The following is an 18,996-nucleotide window of genomic DNA, read 5'->3' on the forward strand; positions in this document are numbered from 1 at the left end:
AAGAACATTTTCAAAAGTGTGAAGTGACAATCTCAACCGTTAGAGGGCAGCACGAGTATAAGAAAACTGGCAACCAAAAACACACACATTTACATTTAATCACTGACAGCTGCTTTTCAGTGTTTAGCTTTAGATAAAAATAAAAATAAAAATGTGTTTGTTTTTAATTTTAGATTACATTTATATATATATATATATATATATATATATATATATATATATATATATATATATATATATATATATATATATATATGTATAAAATTACGTTATTTTACTCAGGCAATATCGTAGCTTTCTTCAGCTGAGGTCCTTTAACGGTCGCGTAAGTGAGAAGTTTAAGCGCTGATCTGAGATCAGTGTTTTCGTTTCTCCTCTAACAGTGAATGTAAAAGTTGTGTCACCTGAGCTGATCTGAGACAAACCTAATTCCCCATTCTAAAGATGGCAGCCTCCTGCAGATATTTACTGAAACCTTGGACACCGAGGTAAATGCTATTTTTTGGACGTTTTCTTTCTTTGTTTGTGCGAAATATCCAATCCGAGGTCTAAATTACGCCATGTTTCCGATTGTTTCTGTGTTATTCATAAAATTTGTGCTAATGTCGTTGGTTTCATGGCGTTCTTTGCAATAGCAGGTCAAGACGTGAACCATGTGTTTAAAGGAATATTTCGGGTTCAAAACAAGTTCAGCTCAATCGACAGCATTTGTGGCATAATATTTATTACCACAAAAATTAGTTTAGACTCGTCCATCCTTTTCTTTAAAAAACCAAAATTATTAGTTACAGTGAGACACTTACAATGGAAGTCAATGGGGCCAATTGGTAAACATGCAAATACTCACCGTTTCAAAAGTATAACCACAAAAAGTAAATAATGGGTTTGTTAATATGATTTTCATTTGATAAAATCACTAACTAACCTTATCTGTGTAAAGTTATAGCTTATACAATTTAACAACTTCGTTGCCATGACTAGGTAACGCTGTAAACGCTAAAACAACCATAAAAATGACTATTTAAACAACCCTACAGCCCAAAAAAATACATAACTGTTAGCATTAGATTTCATGTAAGTGCTTTTATAAAATTATAAGCTTCACATTTCTGCCTTTAAACCCACCAGAATTTGGCCCCATTCACTTCTGTTGTAAGTGTCTCACTGTAACATTGATTTTTTTCTTTGCTTTTAAGAAAAGGAGAGACGAGTCAAAATTATTTTTGTGGTAATCAACATTATGCCACAAATACTGTCGATTGAGCTTAACTTTACATGTCTCTATTTCCTCTGTGTTGTATTTTATTTTGTATTTTTAGTGTGTGTTTCGTGAGATGGAGTCGCTATAATCCGTACTATCTGGATCCTGATCCCAGTAAAGATGCCCTCACTGATTCAGAATCAGACCTCAGTCCCGAAGAGAAAGAGTTGAATGAACTTAAAACAGTGAGACCAATAAAAGCAGCATCGTCAAGTGCCACAAGCTCCCCTTTCAATGACCCTGTGATAAGGTAAAAAAAAAAAAAAAAAACATAGCCACAATTGTGCTTCATGTTTTCACCCTATATTGGCGCAAGTTGTCATAAAGGAACTTGCCATTAAACTGGTATATACTCTAATCTCGACAGTAAAGCTATTTTGAAACACAATATATGAAACAGCTCAAATGTAAACATTTCATACAAAATATCAACATTATTCTGACCAACAAATTTATATAATAATTAAAGTGTACACATTTATAATGTGTGACAATCTGCCTCAACCTGACATATATGAAAAATATTGTCCTGAGAACACAGTTTTACCTTTCAGTTAGGTAGTTTTTTTACAATTGACCCTTGAATGTATGCCAGTGTTATTTTGTTGTGTTTACTTGTTTACCTAACAGCTATATCAAAAATACAATGATAGTACCATTTTAATTTAGAGGATAGAATTAATAAAACTTGTAAATTAAGAGGGTTTTGAACTAGGTATTTGAAACCAACATACAAAACCATTGCTTTAGAAAATACACCAGTAATTGGGCTTGTAGTTGACTGATATTGGTTTTTCGATATTTAGAGAGCATGGTGGCCAATATAATTGCCGATAAACATGTTTACAACAGCAAATCAGATGCACACAAAATTTCTAAAGTGAAACTAACTCTTATTTAAATATTTAATGCAATGTTAAATGGCCAAATTGTCCGATTGATCGGCCTGGCTGATATATCGGTCTATCACTACTCAACCTTATGGTTACTCAGATGCCCCTGTGACAGCTAGCCCCGGTCTTCTCTATGTATGGTCTTTTCTAATGTGGAAAAACTTTTCATTTTCTTCCCGACAGTAAGTTCATCAACACAATGATGCAAGATGGCAAAAAAATCCTTGCTAGAGGAATCATGACACAGGTGTGAATGAAATCACAGTGCTTCATAGTGTACACTCTCTCACATGACTCATTTTAGTCTTGACATCGTTTCTTGTATTCTGCCTGGATGTTTTGTGCCCATTTAGACGCTGGAGACCATAAAGAGAAAACAGGTGGAGAAATACCACAAATCTCCTCCAGCTAAGAGAGAAGAGATTGAGTGTAATCCATATGCCATCTTCCATCAGGCCCTGGAGAACTGCAAACCCATCATCGGCCTGGCCAGTATTCAGAAAGGAGGAAAATTTTACCAGGTCAGAGAAGAGCCCTGAATATTCATTTTGTGATATCTGAGATATGAGATGTTTTACAGATAAATTTGGACCCCTAGTGGTCTCAGCCCATATTGAAAAATAAATAGACAAAAATCTTTGATGCACTTTTTATTAAGCTGCTCTATCGATTTGTGGGGATAACATTGCTTTATTTTTGAAAATGGGTGCTTGAAAATATTAACTCAAAATCTATTTTCAGTCAGCATTCAAATTCAGAGTAAGTGGTCGACTGATATGAGTACTGAAATGGCTGATATTGATACCAATATCTAGAGCGCAAAGTGGCCCATACAATACTGGTTTATATATACTGTATATAATACAGTTTAATTATGGCAAATGGACATTTGTTATTTATTAGATATTAAAACTGACACAAGGAGAAATGAACACTTCTGTTAATCGGACAAGCAGGCATGATTATTGGCCGATATCGATAATCTCAAAATTAGAGGTTGACTGATAGTGGATTTATCGGCGGATAGTTTTTAAAATAAATTTATAGAATGTTGAAAAAATGTTCAACCAAAATCCCATTAATAACCAGAATAAATTTCAGATTTAGTGCATAATGCAGGACTTTTGACTATTAAAACAATTTGAAGTAATGGAGACTTGGCTCCATTACCATGTTCTTTATTTAAATATTTACCAAATTAAGCTTTTAACAGCCTATATATTCACCAGATGAAGGGTTTTGTCTAGGTATGCATATATCTTTTTTTCACCAGATGAGGTTAATGAGGAATAAGGTTTATTATTCACAAGATATGAAGTTAGAGATACGATGTGTGTGCTGACAGCACGTTTCCATAAAAACTAATGTATTTTTCTTTCTCTCTTGCTTCAATTTAGAACACTTAATAATCTAATAAAATAACAAATTATTCTTTGAAGTGTGTGTAAAAATATTAGAGATTGACCGATATTGGTTTTTAATGATCAATACGATACTTATTATTTTTGTGTTTAAGTGTCTGATAACCGATATGCATAACCGATTTTTAATTCTTTATTTTTGCTTTGAGGCACAATGACAATAATTTATCACTAACCTCTGAAGGTGAATTGCTTTACAAAACTACCAGTATAATTGTGCACAAAGTTCACTTGTGCAAAGCCCCTAACTTAATTAAAATGTATGATTTAAAGTCTTGTGTCTAACTTTATCGGTAAACCCAATATTAAAGAACCCATTAACTGGAAAAATGTAGATGTCGGTTAAAAATATCGGTCAAACCGATTATCGGTCTATCTCTAAAAAGTATGGATGAATATTGTCAATGATGACAGATTTAAAAACAGCAAATCCCCACGAGGTGTCAGTGATTGTTTTTATTTTACTTCTACAGCTGTTATACTCTAGAACCAAGCCGTTCCAACTGTAGAATCCTCCAGTGCCGGCCACATATAAACACAAAAAACCAAAAAGAAATATCAGCAACTATTGGCATAGATTTTTGCAGATAATCGATAGTTCCGAAAAACAACTATCGGCACCGATTAATCGGTAAAACCGATATATCAGTCTACCTTTACTCAAAATGTCCACATTTTAGGGAATACATATACAGTATCACTATATCAGAATTTTTAAAGATGCTTGTTGCAGGATGCTGCATAACTAACTTTGTTAACCATGCAAGTAAATTTACAGATGCTATTAATTCAAAGCGACTTATAGTGCATTTACAACAGGGTCAGTCACCATAGTGTTAAGTGTCCTTATGCTGAGTTGTTTTTTCAGGGTTTCATACCATATTATGGAACACTTTAATTAGAATGACATACTACTAATGCTTCAGCCAAAATTAAAGTTAATTTACTCACCCTCATTTTGTTCCAAACCTATGTGACTTTCTTCTGTGGAACACAAAGCAGATGTTTAGCAGAATATCCACGATGCATATGTCCATACATTTAAATTGAATGGGGGCTGTCAAGCTCCAAAAATGATTTTTTAAAAATCACCATAAAAGTAGTAGAGGTTGAATGATAGTGGATTGTGCCGATACCGATAAATAAGGTGGTGGAAGAGGACGATAACCGATTAATCGACCGATATTAAAAAAAAAAAAAAAAAAGAACAAAAAAAAAAGATCAAAGAGTTCTTAATCTTTCCTTCCTATGATGGGCACATACATTAGCTGCTTTTACACTATCGGGCCAGTGGTATAAACTGGTCAGCCGGGGCCAATAGCCTCAAACCTAGAGCCGCGAGACCTAAATCGATTTGCGTTTCCACCATCAGGCCAAAAGTCCCACAGCGTTGCCCAAAAATCCACATTTAACACGCCACCCTGGTGCCAACATCACACATCCCGCCCATTTCATAAGCAAGAGGGAAGCTCAAGCTGAGGTATCATATTACCTAGTTATCTAGAATATCGTGTTTATGTCGTATGTAAACATTAGATAACTAACATGATAAGTTAACGGTGACAACTGACCGACTGTAACTGCCATGGTGTCCCGAGTGGTCTCTCCACTAACAGCAGGACAATGTCCCAACACGCCGTCCATGATCTCGAACTATGTCAAGTTCTTTCTTTTGGCACCGCTTTGTCCACTGTGCGTTTTAACGGATTTGTGCTGCAACCTGAATTTTTTAATTGAACCTCTACCGTAGTGTGCTGGATACACAACCTGGCAAGTTCAGACGAAACTCCGCCTTTGACGTTGACCCCACCTCACTCCCCAGCTGGCATTGTGTGGCCCAAGGGTAATTGGCGGGCCAAAGGCCATTGGCCCAGAGGTGGCACGATGAAGCCCCGAAAGTGACAACTGACACTAGCACGATCTTATTTGGCCTGATTGTGGAAACGTGGCTAATGAAACTAAAAGAGTACAAAAAAATATAAAATCCCAAAAGCAGTTTATTGTGCAACCAAAATTCGAATAATAACAAAAAAGATTTGGTGTATAACATGGGACTTTTAACCATAAACAAGGCTGAAATACACCAGGGACTTTTATTTTAGAAATTACACAAACTTTGCTCCGTTACAATACTCTATATGTATGTATTTAACAGATTAAGCTTTTTATAGCCTATATATTCTCCAGATGATGAGTTTTGTACACATATATACTGTATGTGTGTGTGTGTGTTTGTGTGTATTTATAATTTCACCAGATGAGGTTTATTTATGAGGAATAAAAAAAAACCGATCACATATATTTTTGCCAATAACCGATAGTTCCAAAAAGCAACTATCGGCACCGATTAATCAGATCTTTAAACTTACTGTCTTTTTTTGATCTCGCAGGTGCCTGTGCCTCTCACAGATAACCGCCGGCGTTTTCTGGCCATGAAATGGTTGATCACAGAATGCAGAGATAACAAACATCGTCGCACGCACATGTATGAAAAACTCTCCCAAGAGCTGCTGGCTGCCTTCGCCAACGAGGGAAACGTGGTGAAACGAAAACACGACCTACATAAGATGGCCGAAGCCAACAGGGCATATGCCCACTACCGCTGGTGGTAGAGAAAAGGAAGATCTGGACTTCTAATCCACCATTAAGGTGGGACCCTCTTGTTTAGACTGGCTGCGTCAAGAGACTTGGTGGACATTGCTCCAAACAAAAAAGGACATGCATGCGTTTTTCTTGACTCATAAATACAGATTGTCTTTGTGTTAAAATAAAACTATAAATATTGTCTCATTTCCATCATTGAGCAAGAATTCACTACAAGGTGTCACAATGGGATCTACTGTACATTAAAATAAAGACAACAAATCTGTTTTAGGGGATTAATGTAGCCAAATGAAAAAATGAAATGAAAATAATTCTGTGTTCAATTATTTATTTAAAACTGTTTTAGTGGCATCAAGATAATTACAAAAGTCTTTGTCTAATCCAGAGCCCCAGGAAACCAAAAACCAGTTGGACAGGAGCTTATTATATACTTTCAAAATATTAATTTTTTTGCATCATCAGTATCACTGTGAAGAAATGTTTGTTGGTATAAAAAAATTATAAAAAAATAAGTATTAAAAGAAGTATTGTAGTGAAATGTAGAACCACAAATAGGCCTGTTGTGCCTCTTGCAAAAATAAATTGGTTTCAAGTATTGACCTTCAAAGTCCAATGAAAATGTTGGTTTTAATTTATTAAAATGTTCCACTATGTATTTTATATATACACCGATCAGCCACAACATTAAAACCACCTGCCTAATATTGTGTAGGTCCCCCTCGTGCCTCCAAAACAGCACCAACCCGCATCTCAGAATAGCATTCAGAGATGATATTCTTCTCACCACAATTGTACAGAGCGGTTATCTGAGTTACGATAGACTTTGTCAGTTCAAACCAATTTGGCCATTCTCTGTTGACCTCTCTCATCAACAAGGTGTTTCCATCTGCAGAACTGCCGCTCACTGGATTTTTTTTGTTTTTGACAATGAACACTGAAGGTACCATATTGACTGCAAAGTGCTGCATAACATCCAATTGTCCATATAGGAAATGTGGAGCTTAACCATAAATGGACTGTATTATTAATGCTGGGATACAAAATGGCTCTGTAACATGGACAGCAGGAATGTTTACGCACAGGGTGTGCTATCTTGCTCCTTGTTGTAATGGTTTTAACCCTTGTGCGACCTTTGGGACATTTTTGTCTTTTCCATTTTTTTTTTTTTTATTATTATTATATTTTATCGTTTTGGTAATGCCAATGGCATAAATTTTGCCAAAGGTGTGTATTGTTGGAGGAATTTTGTTATTTCAACCTCAGTTCCTATAATACATCTATAATACACTGTGTACACAAAATAGTTACACTCAGGACCTTCAGGACAAAAATGTCCCCATTGAAACCCATTAAAACTGCAATATTTGATCCCAGTGACATTAAAGCATAAAACCATGAATTCTATGATATTATGCTTTCATTCCGGAGCCCTGGCTTCAAAATTTGCATTTTTAATATTTTTCACCAGATGGCGCCATTTTTCCTCATGTTTAGCCTATGGAGCAAATACAAGCTTTTTCCCTATTCTCTGTTTGCTGTATTATAGAGCACTGCAGGACAACTGAATAAAAGATGCAGCTAAAATTGTGTGTGTGTGTTGATATGGACGTCAGAGTGTGTTTTGTATGTGTGTATTGAGAAATTGTGTGTGTGTAAAAAACAACAGTGGCAATATGTAAACAAACTGGCATTTAAAGGGTTAAAATACTTAAAATGAATATTTGGTAGTTATGATCAGGACTGATGTTGGTTAAAAAAAAAAATAAAAAAAATTATATATAAAATATTATTATGGCAGTTTTTTTGACGTGGACATTTTTGTCCTCTAAGGACCTATGTGTAACTTTTTTTTTTTTTATTGATGCACAAGGGTTAAAAAGCCACAAGAAACACACCCCTAACTAAGTTCAATAACAGCCTTTAAAATCAAGCACATCATCTAACCATAATTAATCCTCTACTTCATATCTTATCTCATATCTAGTGAATTACAAAGACTATGTTCAGAATAGCATACTACTCTGCAGTATATAGTGTGTATACTGTGCCTAGTATGCAGATTTTCTGTGGCATGGAATAACCAGAGACAGAGCACACTGCATGTTCAGTACGTCTGATGCGTTCTGTTTCACATACTATTTTTAAATAAAAATAATAGGCAGTGTTCATATTGCCCAATATTGAGTAGTAACCTATTTTTCCATTCCAAACATAGCCAGAGTTTTTCTCTGAGGATAATTATAAAAATTAAGGTGTTCCTTCCACTTATTGCAATTTTTCCTGCTTCATGTTTCTCTCTCATGACTGGTGGAGGCATCAGTCCGTCACTTCACTGTAGTAATATTTCTGAGCTGTGTCGCTGAGAGTCCAGCTTCCTGCGTGAAACTCAAGGATCTCGTGCAGAAGCAGGCAACCCATGGAGCTCAGATCCTCCTGCAGGAGAAAACCATCCCTCAGCAGATAAAACAGCTCATCCATCAGTTGCATATTCATCATCTCCAACTGATCTCCAGTACGATGTAACTGTAACACCAGATAGTCCATCTGAGAGAGAGAGAGATCATACGGAAAGAACTAATGAAATTAGTGATTGAATTTAGGGGTTAAGAAATTATCTGAAAAATGTTGGGGACATATTATATATTTTATCTGGATGGCTCATGAATATTATTTAGGTGACGAAACAATCGACTACGGTAGATGCCTTCGTTCTGTTCACTGCTGATGTAATTGATTAGTAAAGGTTTTTACTTGGTCTTTGTCTTTGTACTATGCAACTGACTAGAGTTATTTCTTTGCACAGCATCCAAGCACAGTACAGCTCCTAAAATATGATTATGATGGCTGAAAAGCATTCAAACTCACCATCAGATACGTGATGAAGAGCAGGATCATCATCTAACCTATCTTTCGGGTATCTAACCCAGCATTAATTTTCACACAGTTTTTGAGTCATTTTTTGGCGAAAATGTCCTTTAAATTTAGTCAATATTATTTTGCATTTTTAAAATATATTATTAAACGAAATGAGAAAATCTGAAATAATAGCATATAATAAATATACTGAATAGGGGTGTAAAAAAATATTGTATTGTATCGTACGATGAGACGCTCAAAATTCAATATCATATGTATCGTACAATACATAAATAAATACATAAGTGTGATTAAAACCGAAACAGTCTTCTCCCGGAGAGGCGGCGCAGAGTGCTCACAGGAAAACAGAGCAACTAGTCTACATTGGCGAGTTGAAAGCTCAAAGTCCAATGGAAAACAGCAAGTAGATTGTAATGTTACAGCTTGTCGAATTTGCCAATCAACAGTGTCATGTCCCGGTGCTGAAGTACATCAAACATGACGTTTTATTTACGCCGACATCACTGCACAAATCGGTGGATTTGCGAGGCAGAAACAGCAATTAACAGCCAGCCTCTTCCAGCCGACACTGAGCGTGATTACATGCACAAGACGCTCATAACTATCAAAAACCAGCTTATTAAAAAAAAATGACTACATAAGAAACGCGATTACATGAGTCTGATTATTCTCTGCTTTTGACGTCGAAATATAAAAATGGCTATAAGCACAACACGTGTGCGCATTGGATTAGACGGTAAGACTGCTAAAGTTGACATGCAAAGTATACATAAATGCAGGTAATTCCAAAGGGTTCACATACTTTTTCTTGCCACTGTATATATTGAGATGTTTATTTATTTGCTGGTCTTAGTTGGTCTGGTTGGCTGGTTTTAGAGAGATTTGGGGCATTTGTCAGCTGGTCAAATGGTCAAAATGATCCTTGATCAGTCATCAAAAAAAAAATTTGTTTTCTTTCCAAATTTTCCGTAGACTCCCCGTGGTCTCTTCTTCATTCCAGTTAGAAGTCTCAGGGGATTTTTATTTACTCACTAGGGGAATTAAAGTATTACTCTCTGGAATGGTGCTTTATTGTAATGTATTGTAAAATACATTATAATGTGTCAAACAATATTTGATACATGGCAGTACTTTGGCAGATCCAAATGCACATTGCATTGGTAGTTTCATAATGTGGGGAGTTGTATGGAATGTACACCTTATGTCAAGTCCAACCAGTTTCTGAGATGTTTGTGTAATGAGTGCAATTTATTTGTATATATAAAATGCACACACACACACACACACACACACACACACACACACACACTTTCTTACTTACAGTAAAGCAACGAGAGCTGAGACACAGACTGTGAAACGTGCCCATGATATTTATGTGAAGATGGACAACAAGGGCAGATCATCCAAACAACCAGGTAAGTCTGTTTATAAGATTTGTGAAATAAAAGCACATACATACAGTCTTGTGGATTTGATCAATCGAAATCTAGAGAGAAAGTCAATATTATATCAAGAGAGGAAATAATTAATCATACTAATAATGACTTAAACTGTATATTCTCTTGTAACAGAGGAATATCAGAAACGTTCAGCAGGATTCCACAGAAAAGGAAGCAAATGTAAACCTCCAAACAGTGAGTTTTACATTTAAATAAATAAAAAAAAAAGAGTTAATAGAGGACGTTTTCTTTGGCCCTGAATAAGAAGTATTATACTAACATTAATCATTCTATTAATCATCCCAGTGTATTTCTTAACTATCTTGAAATCAATGAATACCTAACTACTTAGTACATTCAGATTTTAATTAATACGTCTATAAGAACAAGAAATACAGCAGAAACCAATCTGTTGGAAAGACAGTATAAGTATAGTTTCTCTATCTTTTGACAAGTGGCCAAATGCAATAGTCACATAACAAGTGTGGTGTGTCTTAGTGCAACTGAGCATCTGCTTACATAAAGTTTTCTTTATGTAATTCAGTGTCTTTGAGAATATTGCTACTGGGATCACACAGAGATGTCAAAGCCTCCTGTGGAAACACAATCCTGGGGCGTCAGGCATTCCCAGAGTCACCGAGCCTCCCCGCATTTGTTTGAGATACATGAAGGGAAGGTGCTGAAGAGACATTTGTTGGTAATCAACACTCCTGACCTGCTCAATCCTGCTCCCACCCCTGAAGAACAAGATGTGAGGAGATGTTTCCTCTTGGCTAGTCCTGGACCACATGCCCTGCTGCTAGTCCTGAAGCCTGGCGCACTTACCGAGCAGGATAGAGATGCCCTCAGGCTCATTAACAGCATTTTTGGTGCAGGTGCATCTAAGTATGTGATAGTCGTCTTCATGCATGAGGACAAGGCAGAGTATGTGAGCATCAAAATGTCTGACGCTGACAGCAGAGCAGTGGAGTCTCTGCTACAGTGCTGCAAACAGTCCCACCATGATCTGAAGAGGAAAGGAGACAAATTACAAGTGCAGAATCTTCTGGAGAGCATCGAGAAGATGCTGGAGGACAATGGAGGCCATCACCTCAGGATTCCTGAAGTATCAGCATCAGAGGGTAAAAAGCTTTATCTGCAGTTAAATTACAACATGAGGTTGACAAACGTTTGCAAAATACTGAAAATAAGAATGAAATGAAAATAATTATTTTCAGTATGAAAATAATTTTTTGAGAAGTGCAATTTTTTTCTTTTTAATTTTCTATTTGCCTCTGGTTTACAACATCCCTCATACATATCTCAGGAAGATATCCTTTACTAGTGTGAGATTGTTACTTTCATTGAAATCTATGAAAAATTAGATTTTAGAATAAGAATCGGGCATTTTTTTCCATTTTTGACAGGCTATATACACTATATTGCCAAAAGTATTCGCTCACCCATCCAAATAATTGAATTCAGGTGTTCCAATCACTTCCATGGCCACAGGTGTATAAAATGAAGCACCTAGGCATGCAGACTGCTTCTGCAAACATTTGTGAAAGAATGGGCCGCTCTCAGGAGCTCAGTGAATTCCAGCGTGGTACTGTGATAGGATGCCACCTGTGCAACAAGTCCAGTCATGAAATTTCCTCGCTACTAAATATTCCACAGTCAACTATCAGTGGTATTATAACAAAGTGGAAGTGATTGGGAATGACAGCAACTCAGCCACGAAGTGGTAGGCCACGTAAAATGACAGAGCGGGGTCAGCGGATGCTGAGGCGCATAACGCGCAGAGGTCGCCATCTTTCTGCAGAGTCAATCGCTACAGACCTCCAAAGTTCATGTGGCCTTCAGATTAGCTCAAGAACAGTGCGTAGAGAGCTTCATGGAATGGGTTTCCATGGCCGAGCAGCTGCATCCAAGCCATACATCACCAAGTGCAATGCAAAGCGTCGGATGCAGTGGTGTAAAGCACGCCGCCACTGGACTCTAGAGCAGTGGAGACGCGTTCTCTGGAGTGACGAATCACGCTTCTCCATCTGGCAATCTGATGGACGAGTCTGGGTTTGGCGGTTGCCAGGAGAACGGTACTTGTCTGACTGCATTGTGCCAACTGTGAAGTTTGGTGGAGGAGGGATTATGGTGTGGGGTTGTTTTTCAGGAGCTGGGCTTGGCCCCTTAGTTCCAGTGGAAGGAACTCTGAATGCTTCAGCATACCAAGAGATTTTGGACAATTCCATGCTCCCAACTTTGTGGGAACAGTTTGGGGATGGCCCCTTCCTGTTCCAACATGACTGCACACCAGTGCACAAAGCAAGGTCCATAAAGACATGGATGAGCGTGTTTGGTGTGGAAGAACTTGACTGGCCTGCACAGAGTCCTGACCTCAACCCGATAGAGCACCTTTGGGATGAATTAGAGCGAAGACTGCGAGCCAGGCCTTCTCGTCCAACATCAGTGTCTGACCTCACAAATGCGCTTCTGGAAGAATGGTCAAAAATTCCCATAAACACACTCCTAAACCTTGTGGAAAGCCTTCCCAGAAGAGTTGAAGCTGTTATAGCTGCAAAGGGTGGGCCGACATCATATTAAACCCTATGGATTAAGAATGGGATGTCACTTAAGTTCATATGCATCTAAAGGCAGATGAGCGAATACTTTTGGCAATATAGTGTATTTAACTTACAAGTAAAGGTGACTTAATTACATTTGTGATATTTAACACTGAAAATGTTTGTGATTGACAGCTGGCACTGACAAAAGCTCAAATGATGTGCGGCTCGTAATGATTGGAAAAACTGGAGTGGGGAAGAGCGCGACAGGAAACACCATCCTGGGACGTGATGTGTTTCAGTCCGAGGGTCGCATGAGTTCTGTGACAAAGAAGTGCCAAAGAGAGAGCGGAGTGGTCTGTGGACGACACGTGACTGTGGTGGACACGCCAGGACTTTTCGACACAACCCTCACAAATGAGGAGATCCAGCAGGAGATCATAAGATGTATTGAGCTGTCTGCTCCTGGACCTCACGTGCTTCTGCTGGTGATCGCTGTTGGCCCATTCACACAAGAAGAGAGAGAAACCCTTGAGCTCATTAAGATGACTTTCAGACAGCAAGCCCAGACCTACACTATAGTTGTATTCACACGAGGAGACAACCTCAGTAAAGGTATCGAAGACTACATTAAGGAAGGTAATTCACATGTCACAAAACTGATCAATGACTGTGGAGGAAGATATCATGTGTTTAATAACAAAGAGAAAAATGATGCTCAGGTCACTAGTCTACTAAATAAGATTGATATGATGGTGTTGAATAATGGCGGCACTTTCTACGACAACATAAAGTTCCAGGAGGTCGTGAAGGCTGTCAGACTAATTCACCTATACAAGGAGAAAGTGGAGGAGATCAAACGACAGAAGGAGGCCATTCAAGAGAAATATGAGTCTCAAATTAAAGAATACAAAGACAAACTAGAGGAGGAAAAAGCAAAAGCAAAACGTAGATCTGAAGAAAAAAAAAAAACATTCAGAAAACAACAGAAAACAAAAGAGAGTGTGAAAGGAGCCACGGCACTAACAGAAGATGTTGTGACATTGCAATATAAATCCCATTTTGTGATAAATAAGGAGCTGGAGCAGATAGGAGCAACAGGAGGAGAAACTGGTCGAAAATGGACAGGTATTCTAAATTTGAAAAAAAAGCAAAGGCCAAAGATTGACGTGTTTATGGATCGATATGAAATAAAAGAAGAAAACAGAGAAACAATAAAAGATACAGACAAAGATCCGCAGATAAGCAAAGAAACTGACACTCTCTGCCAAGAGAAAACCCTGATGAAACAAGAGGACATAACAGAGACAAGCAAAGAGAAAGAAAATGTTGATTTGCCTAAAAAACCTGAAGATAAGAAAGACACAAAGAAAGATAAAATTCTGCATCAGAAGTATAAGGAAATGGAGGCATGCATACAGAAAATGGAGGAGGACATGAGAAAATACAGAGAGATTTCACAGAGGCATGCTGCAGAACTCAAGAGAATTGAAGAGATAAATGCTGATAACATTGCCACCTGGGAAAAGAAACAGGGAAGAAAATGTGTGCTGCAATAACAGTGACACACACCTGCCCAGATCTCTGTGTGCAAAGCTTGGGTAAAATATATACTGTGTATAGTTTATCATATATAATAATAATAATAATAATAAGCTATTTAAATGTCAAAGTCCTCCTCTGTGTCACCATTGCTGTGTTCTGGTAAAATAGGCCAGTAAATCTGTATAGCATTATACTGTATATTTCATTACAAGAAACGTATTATAGCATTACAAATAAATGTGTTAAAATGTGTGTAATGGGGGAGGCTACACTGAAAGAGATTTGTAGGTGTTAGAATAAAAACAATTTATAACATTAACAAGGATATAACATTAAAAGGCAACTTCCCTTACTAAAACTCGCTGAACTATTACTGTTATCATTCTGTGTGCAGCTCCTAGTGTGTGTATGTATATGTAGACTTGTGAGACAGAATACTATTTTGTTCTATAAAGATGTTATATAGCATCAACAACAGTCAGCTAATTGTAATTAAATTTTTTTTCTCATTATAACAGTTGTAATAAAATGGGCACAAGTGTTTGTAAGGAGATTGGGTGTCTTTGAGCCTATTTATGGATACTGCATTAATACAATACTAATATAACACATCCAACCTTGAATTTGGATACTTACAATATTATTTGAGCAGTTTTAATAAAAGGAACCAGCAAAATATATCTTACTGGAAAAATGACATCTTACATATTCATTGAATCCAACTCTTTAGGGTGTTTCCCTGTCTTAATTTGGCCAGAGGAGGCTGGGATAGGTCTCAGGTGAGGAAAACGTGGTGGCTCATGCAGTGCTATGAAAAGAGGAGAGCCCTCGCTGTGATTTGAACTGGGAGCCCACTCTGCGTTCAATCAGGAGGTCCCACACGGCGATTCCAACGGGAGAGCCCATGAATCAAATTAACATGAAGCTCACACTGCGATTCAAAACGGGAGAGCTCACAATGTGATTAGAAAGAAAACATGGTGCGCACAAAGGAGGTCCGAATTGTGTCGCCTCACAATGGATTTCATCACAAAGTCCTTACAAGACACCTACAGCATAACATAGCATAAGATACACTTAACTCTTACCTGATACCCCTGTGAGAAGACAAGGAAATTAACTGCAGATTTCTTGTAAAGAATGTGAATTAGACACATAAAGATGCACCTAAAACCAATAAAAGATATCAGTGAACTGTGGGGACTATAAACCATGGCATCCTCTAGGTCATGGCAGCTGGAGAGGGGGCCGCATTTGCACTGGTAAAGGAAAATCCTCAAACTGCTTATATTTATCTGTAGGGTAGAGCATGCAGTCAAAGTTTCATGTGCTTCTGGCTAGAGGAGAGAAACAACAGAAATTACAGTTTTGACAAAGAGGATGGGGCAGCCACCGTAGCGACCACTGGGTCAAAACAGAAGTTATTTGGGGACATTTAATGTAGAATACATTACAGACATTAAAGTATAATTTTCTGTAAAGCTTCTTTTAAACTGTGTATTCTGAAATAAGTGCTTAATAAATAAAAATGTATTGACCTATAACATGCAAACCTTCATTGATTCAGTTATACAGATTGTAATATTTACAATTATATACATTTTTACCCTTTTTTGACAGGCTCTAGTGTGTTTGTGTTGGCCCCCTTTAATAAAAGAGATTTTTTGGTGGAGTATACAGTACTATAAAGGGGAGATGATAGACATTCTTGAATCAGAACATAGGAGAAAGGTCTCAAAATTTCTCAAAAAGGCTTTATATTTGACTATAATTGGCTTAACAGAAAGTGGTGGTAAATTCAGATTTTACAACTTTAATTTTATTGTAGAAATGTTCATCATAGTCTGTTGTGTACAAATAAATAGTCATACAGTATTAACATCCGTGGTGCTTTAATACAGTCTTACACTTTGTATCTTGACTTCAGTACATAGAACAGCTGAACTTACACACGGTTTCTAGTTTAACCTTGTGGCTCATTACGATAACCACATACAACCCTTTGGACTACATACACACACTTTAAGGTTTAGCATAATGGGGACCCTGTCTGATTAATAACAATTAATGTTCTTCGTAAACCTCATACAACCTTACGTTCTTGAGTTCTGAGTAATAGTTTAGATTATGGAATGTAAATGTCATATAGGTATTAAAATGATTTCAATACAAAATGATTTCTTCTACACAAGTTTGCTGGAGCATGTGTCAGTAGTCTAACTGATATTTTATAGTCTAACTATTTTATAGCCTTCATTCGAAGATGATGACGACATGACACCCATTGAGAACTGTTCCTCTCGTGGCCCTTTAACTTCTACAGATGTATAACACCTTACAGTTGAGGCTCTGTAAATAAAACAGCTTTAATTTGTTCTTTTCTTGCTGATTTCAAACATACACCTAGATATGTTAGCTGTTATATACAGTATATGTACTGTATATATACTGAATACACTCACCAACCACTGTATTACCTGTACGTCTACTTATTCATACAATTATCTAACCAGCCAATCGTGTGGCAGCAGTGCAATGCATAAAATCATGCAGATACGGATCAGGAGCTTCAGTTAATGTTCACATCAACCATCAGAATGGGGAAAAAAATTTGATCTCAGTGATTTCGACTGTGGCATGATTGTTGGTGCCAGATGGGCAGGTTTGAGTATTTCTGTAACTGCTGATCTCCTGGGATTTTCACACACAACAGTCTCTAGAATTTACTCAGAATGGTGCCAAAAACAAAAAACATCCAATGAGCGGCAGTTCTGTGGATGGAAACACCTTGTTGATGAGGGAGGTCAACAGAGAATGGCCAGGCTGGTTCGAGTTAACAGAAAGGCTACGGTAACTCAGATAACCGCTCTGTACAATTGTAGTGAGCAGAATATCATCTAAGAATGTACAACATGTCGAACCTTGAGGCGGATGGGCTACAACAGCAGAAGACCACGTCAGGTTCCACTTCTGTCAGCCAAGAACAGAAAACTGAGGCTGCAGTGGGCACAGGCCAGAGCATGTGAGCGAAGCAGAGTGGTGTGACACTCTGCTCAATAACCCGCTCCATGCGTGTGCACTCCACTCAACCGCTCACAGACCAAGCAGGCGCTCCACTCAAGTACCGCTCACGCTCACCGGTAAAAAAGCATTCGCTCAAATCCCGCTCTGGCATTACATTTCTGTGTAGTATACTTGGTTCCAAGCACGTAAACAGGGGGGTCACTACAGTGGCCCGAGCAACTGCCCCTTTGCCCACATGGGCTGAAATATAGGCTAGGCTACAGGCTGGTATTTGTTAAATTATCAAATGCTTAGTAACATACACATCTGAAATTATGTGATTGTATTGTTGTGTTTTAGTATATAAATTCTCGCTGTTTATTTTGGACTGGTTTACAACTGCTGTTAGATAATCGGGTCTACCAGACCTTCATTATCATTTGTAATCAGTCAAATATTTCTCTGTTAGCACATATGCCATTGAACATCTTCAAATAATGCCATAACATTTGTTTTGTTCTAATTACCTTTATTTACTTTAAACAAGTAATCAAACATGCCTCTACAAGTGATAAAACATATGAGTGTTGGCAAATTTGTGCTTTTCAGTTTAAACTGGACCCGAGTGATACAACTGACCCAGAAAACCACAATCTTTTCAACTTTAACGTTTGTTCAAGTCATTTATGGCAATAATGAAAACAAGGACTGGTACCAGGAAAAATATTGCAGGTAAAAGTGAAATTCATAATTGTTTTTCAGTTGTCTCCACGGAATGATTATACTGTAGATTTGATACATGAATATGTTTCTGATTTAATGCTATCAGACTTTGGGTGTGTAAATTAAAATGAGCAATTTATCATCCTAATTTTGTGTTCAGTTTTAAAGGGTGTATTAAGTTATCCAGTAAAGAGCAGTGAATGTTTTTTCTCTTTTTCAGTGTTGTTGATTTATTAATATTCCCTCCAATTTTATAGGCTATGTATGAATCATATGCAATCTAAAGGACTGTGGTTAAATATATAATTATTATTATATTAGTAGATACCATGTGCCCCCTTTGTTTTTGCTTGATATTTTTAAAGCATTATAAAGTGAATCTAGACTTTATATGCATCAAATGATCATGTCTTGTGCATGTGCTCTTTATATGTACATCAGGGTTTAACTATGGATTTAACAAATACAAAATATTTGTCCTACATAAAGTGAGATTATGCCCAATATACTGTATATATTAGATGAAATCATGTTTAATGATCCCAAAACAAATAAAAACAATTTAATTCACAAATTACACTGTCTTCATTCAAGAAAAGTTTTTTTTTTTCTAATGTACAATCATTTATGGCTTTTTTCTCTGCATGAATGCAGCAAGTGATGTTGAAGATGTTATCTGCAACCACTAAT

The 18,996-nt window shown here is 37.2% G+C and overlaps 2 protein-coding genes across 2 annotated transcripts; both read left to right on the plus strand.

The window, feature by feature from the left end:
* Positions 1-384: 384 nt before the first annotated feature.
* On the plus strand, positions 385-6,764 carry LOC127452011 (28S ribosomal protein S7, mitochondrial-like). The gene is made up of 5 exons (XM_051717134.1): positions 385-488; positions 1,320-1,511; positions 2,338-2,401; positions 2,508-2,675; positions 5,966-6,764. Exons 1-5 carry the CDS (start codon positions 445-447, stop codon positions 6,185-6,187), a joined length of 690 nt encoding a protein of 229 aa, XP_051573094.1. The 5' UTR covers positions 385-444; the 3' UTR covers positions 6,188-6,764.
* A 3,635-nt stretch (positions 6,765-10,399) lies between these two features.
* Positions 10,400-16,086, plus strand: LOC127451981 (GTPase IMAP family member 8-like). Its single transcript, XM_051717084.1, has 4 exons — positions 10,400-10,471; positions 10,628-10,690; positions 11,040-11,616; positions 13,231-16,086. Exons 3-4 carry the CDS (start codon positions 11,076-11,078, stop codon positions 14,592-14,594), a joined length of 1,905 nt encoding a protein of 634 aa, XP_051573044.1. The 5' UTR covers positions 10,400-10,471; positions 10,628-10,690; positions 11,040-11,075; the 3' UTR covers positions 14,595-16,086.
* Positions 16,087-18,996: the final 2,910 nt, after the last annotated feature.

Source organism: Myxocyprinus asiaticus, chromosome 14 (genome assembly GCF_019703515.2).
Source record: "Myxocyprinus asiaticus isolate MX2 ecotype Aquarium Trade chromosome 14, UBuf_Myxa_2, whole genome shotgun sequence".
Lineage (NCBI taxonomy): Eukaryota > Metazoa > Chordata > Actinopteri > Cypriniformes > Catostomidae > Myxocyprinus > Myxocyprinus asiaticus.

Coding starts and splice junctions, on each gene's coding strand:
- LOC127452011 (XM_051717134.1), top strand. CDS start 445: ATGGCAGCCTCCTGCAGATATTTACTGAAACCTTGGACACCGAG. Junction 2,402..2,507: donor CTAGAGGAATCATGACACAG/GTGTGAATGAAA, acceptor GTGCCCATTTAG/ACGCTGGAGACCATAAAGAG. Junction 2,676..5,965: donor AAGGAGGAAAATTTTACCAG/GTCAGAGAAGAG, acceptor TTGATCTCGCAG/GTGCCTGTGCCTCTCACAGA.
- LOC127451981 (XM_051717084.1), top strand. CDS start 11,076: ATGTCAAAGCCTCCTGTGGAAACACAATCCTGGGGCGTCAGGCATTCC. Junction 11,617..13,230: donor TGAAGTATCAGCATCAGAGG/GTAAAAAGCTTT, acceptor TGTGATTGACAG/CTGGCACTGACAAAAGCTCA.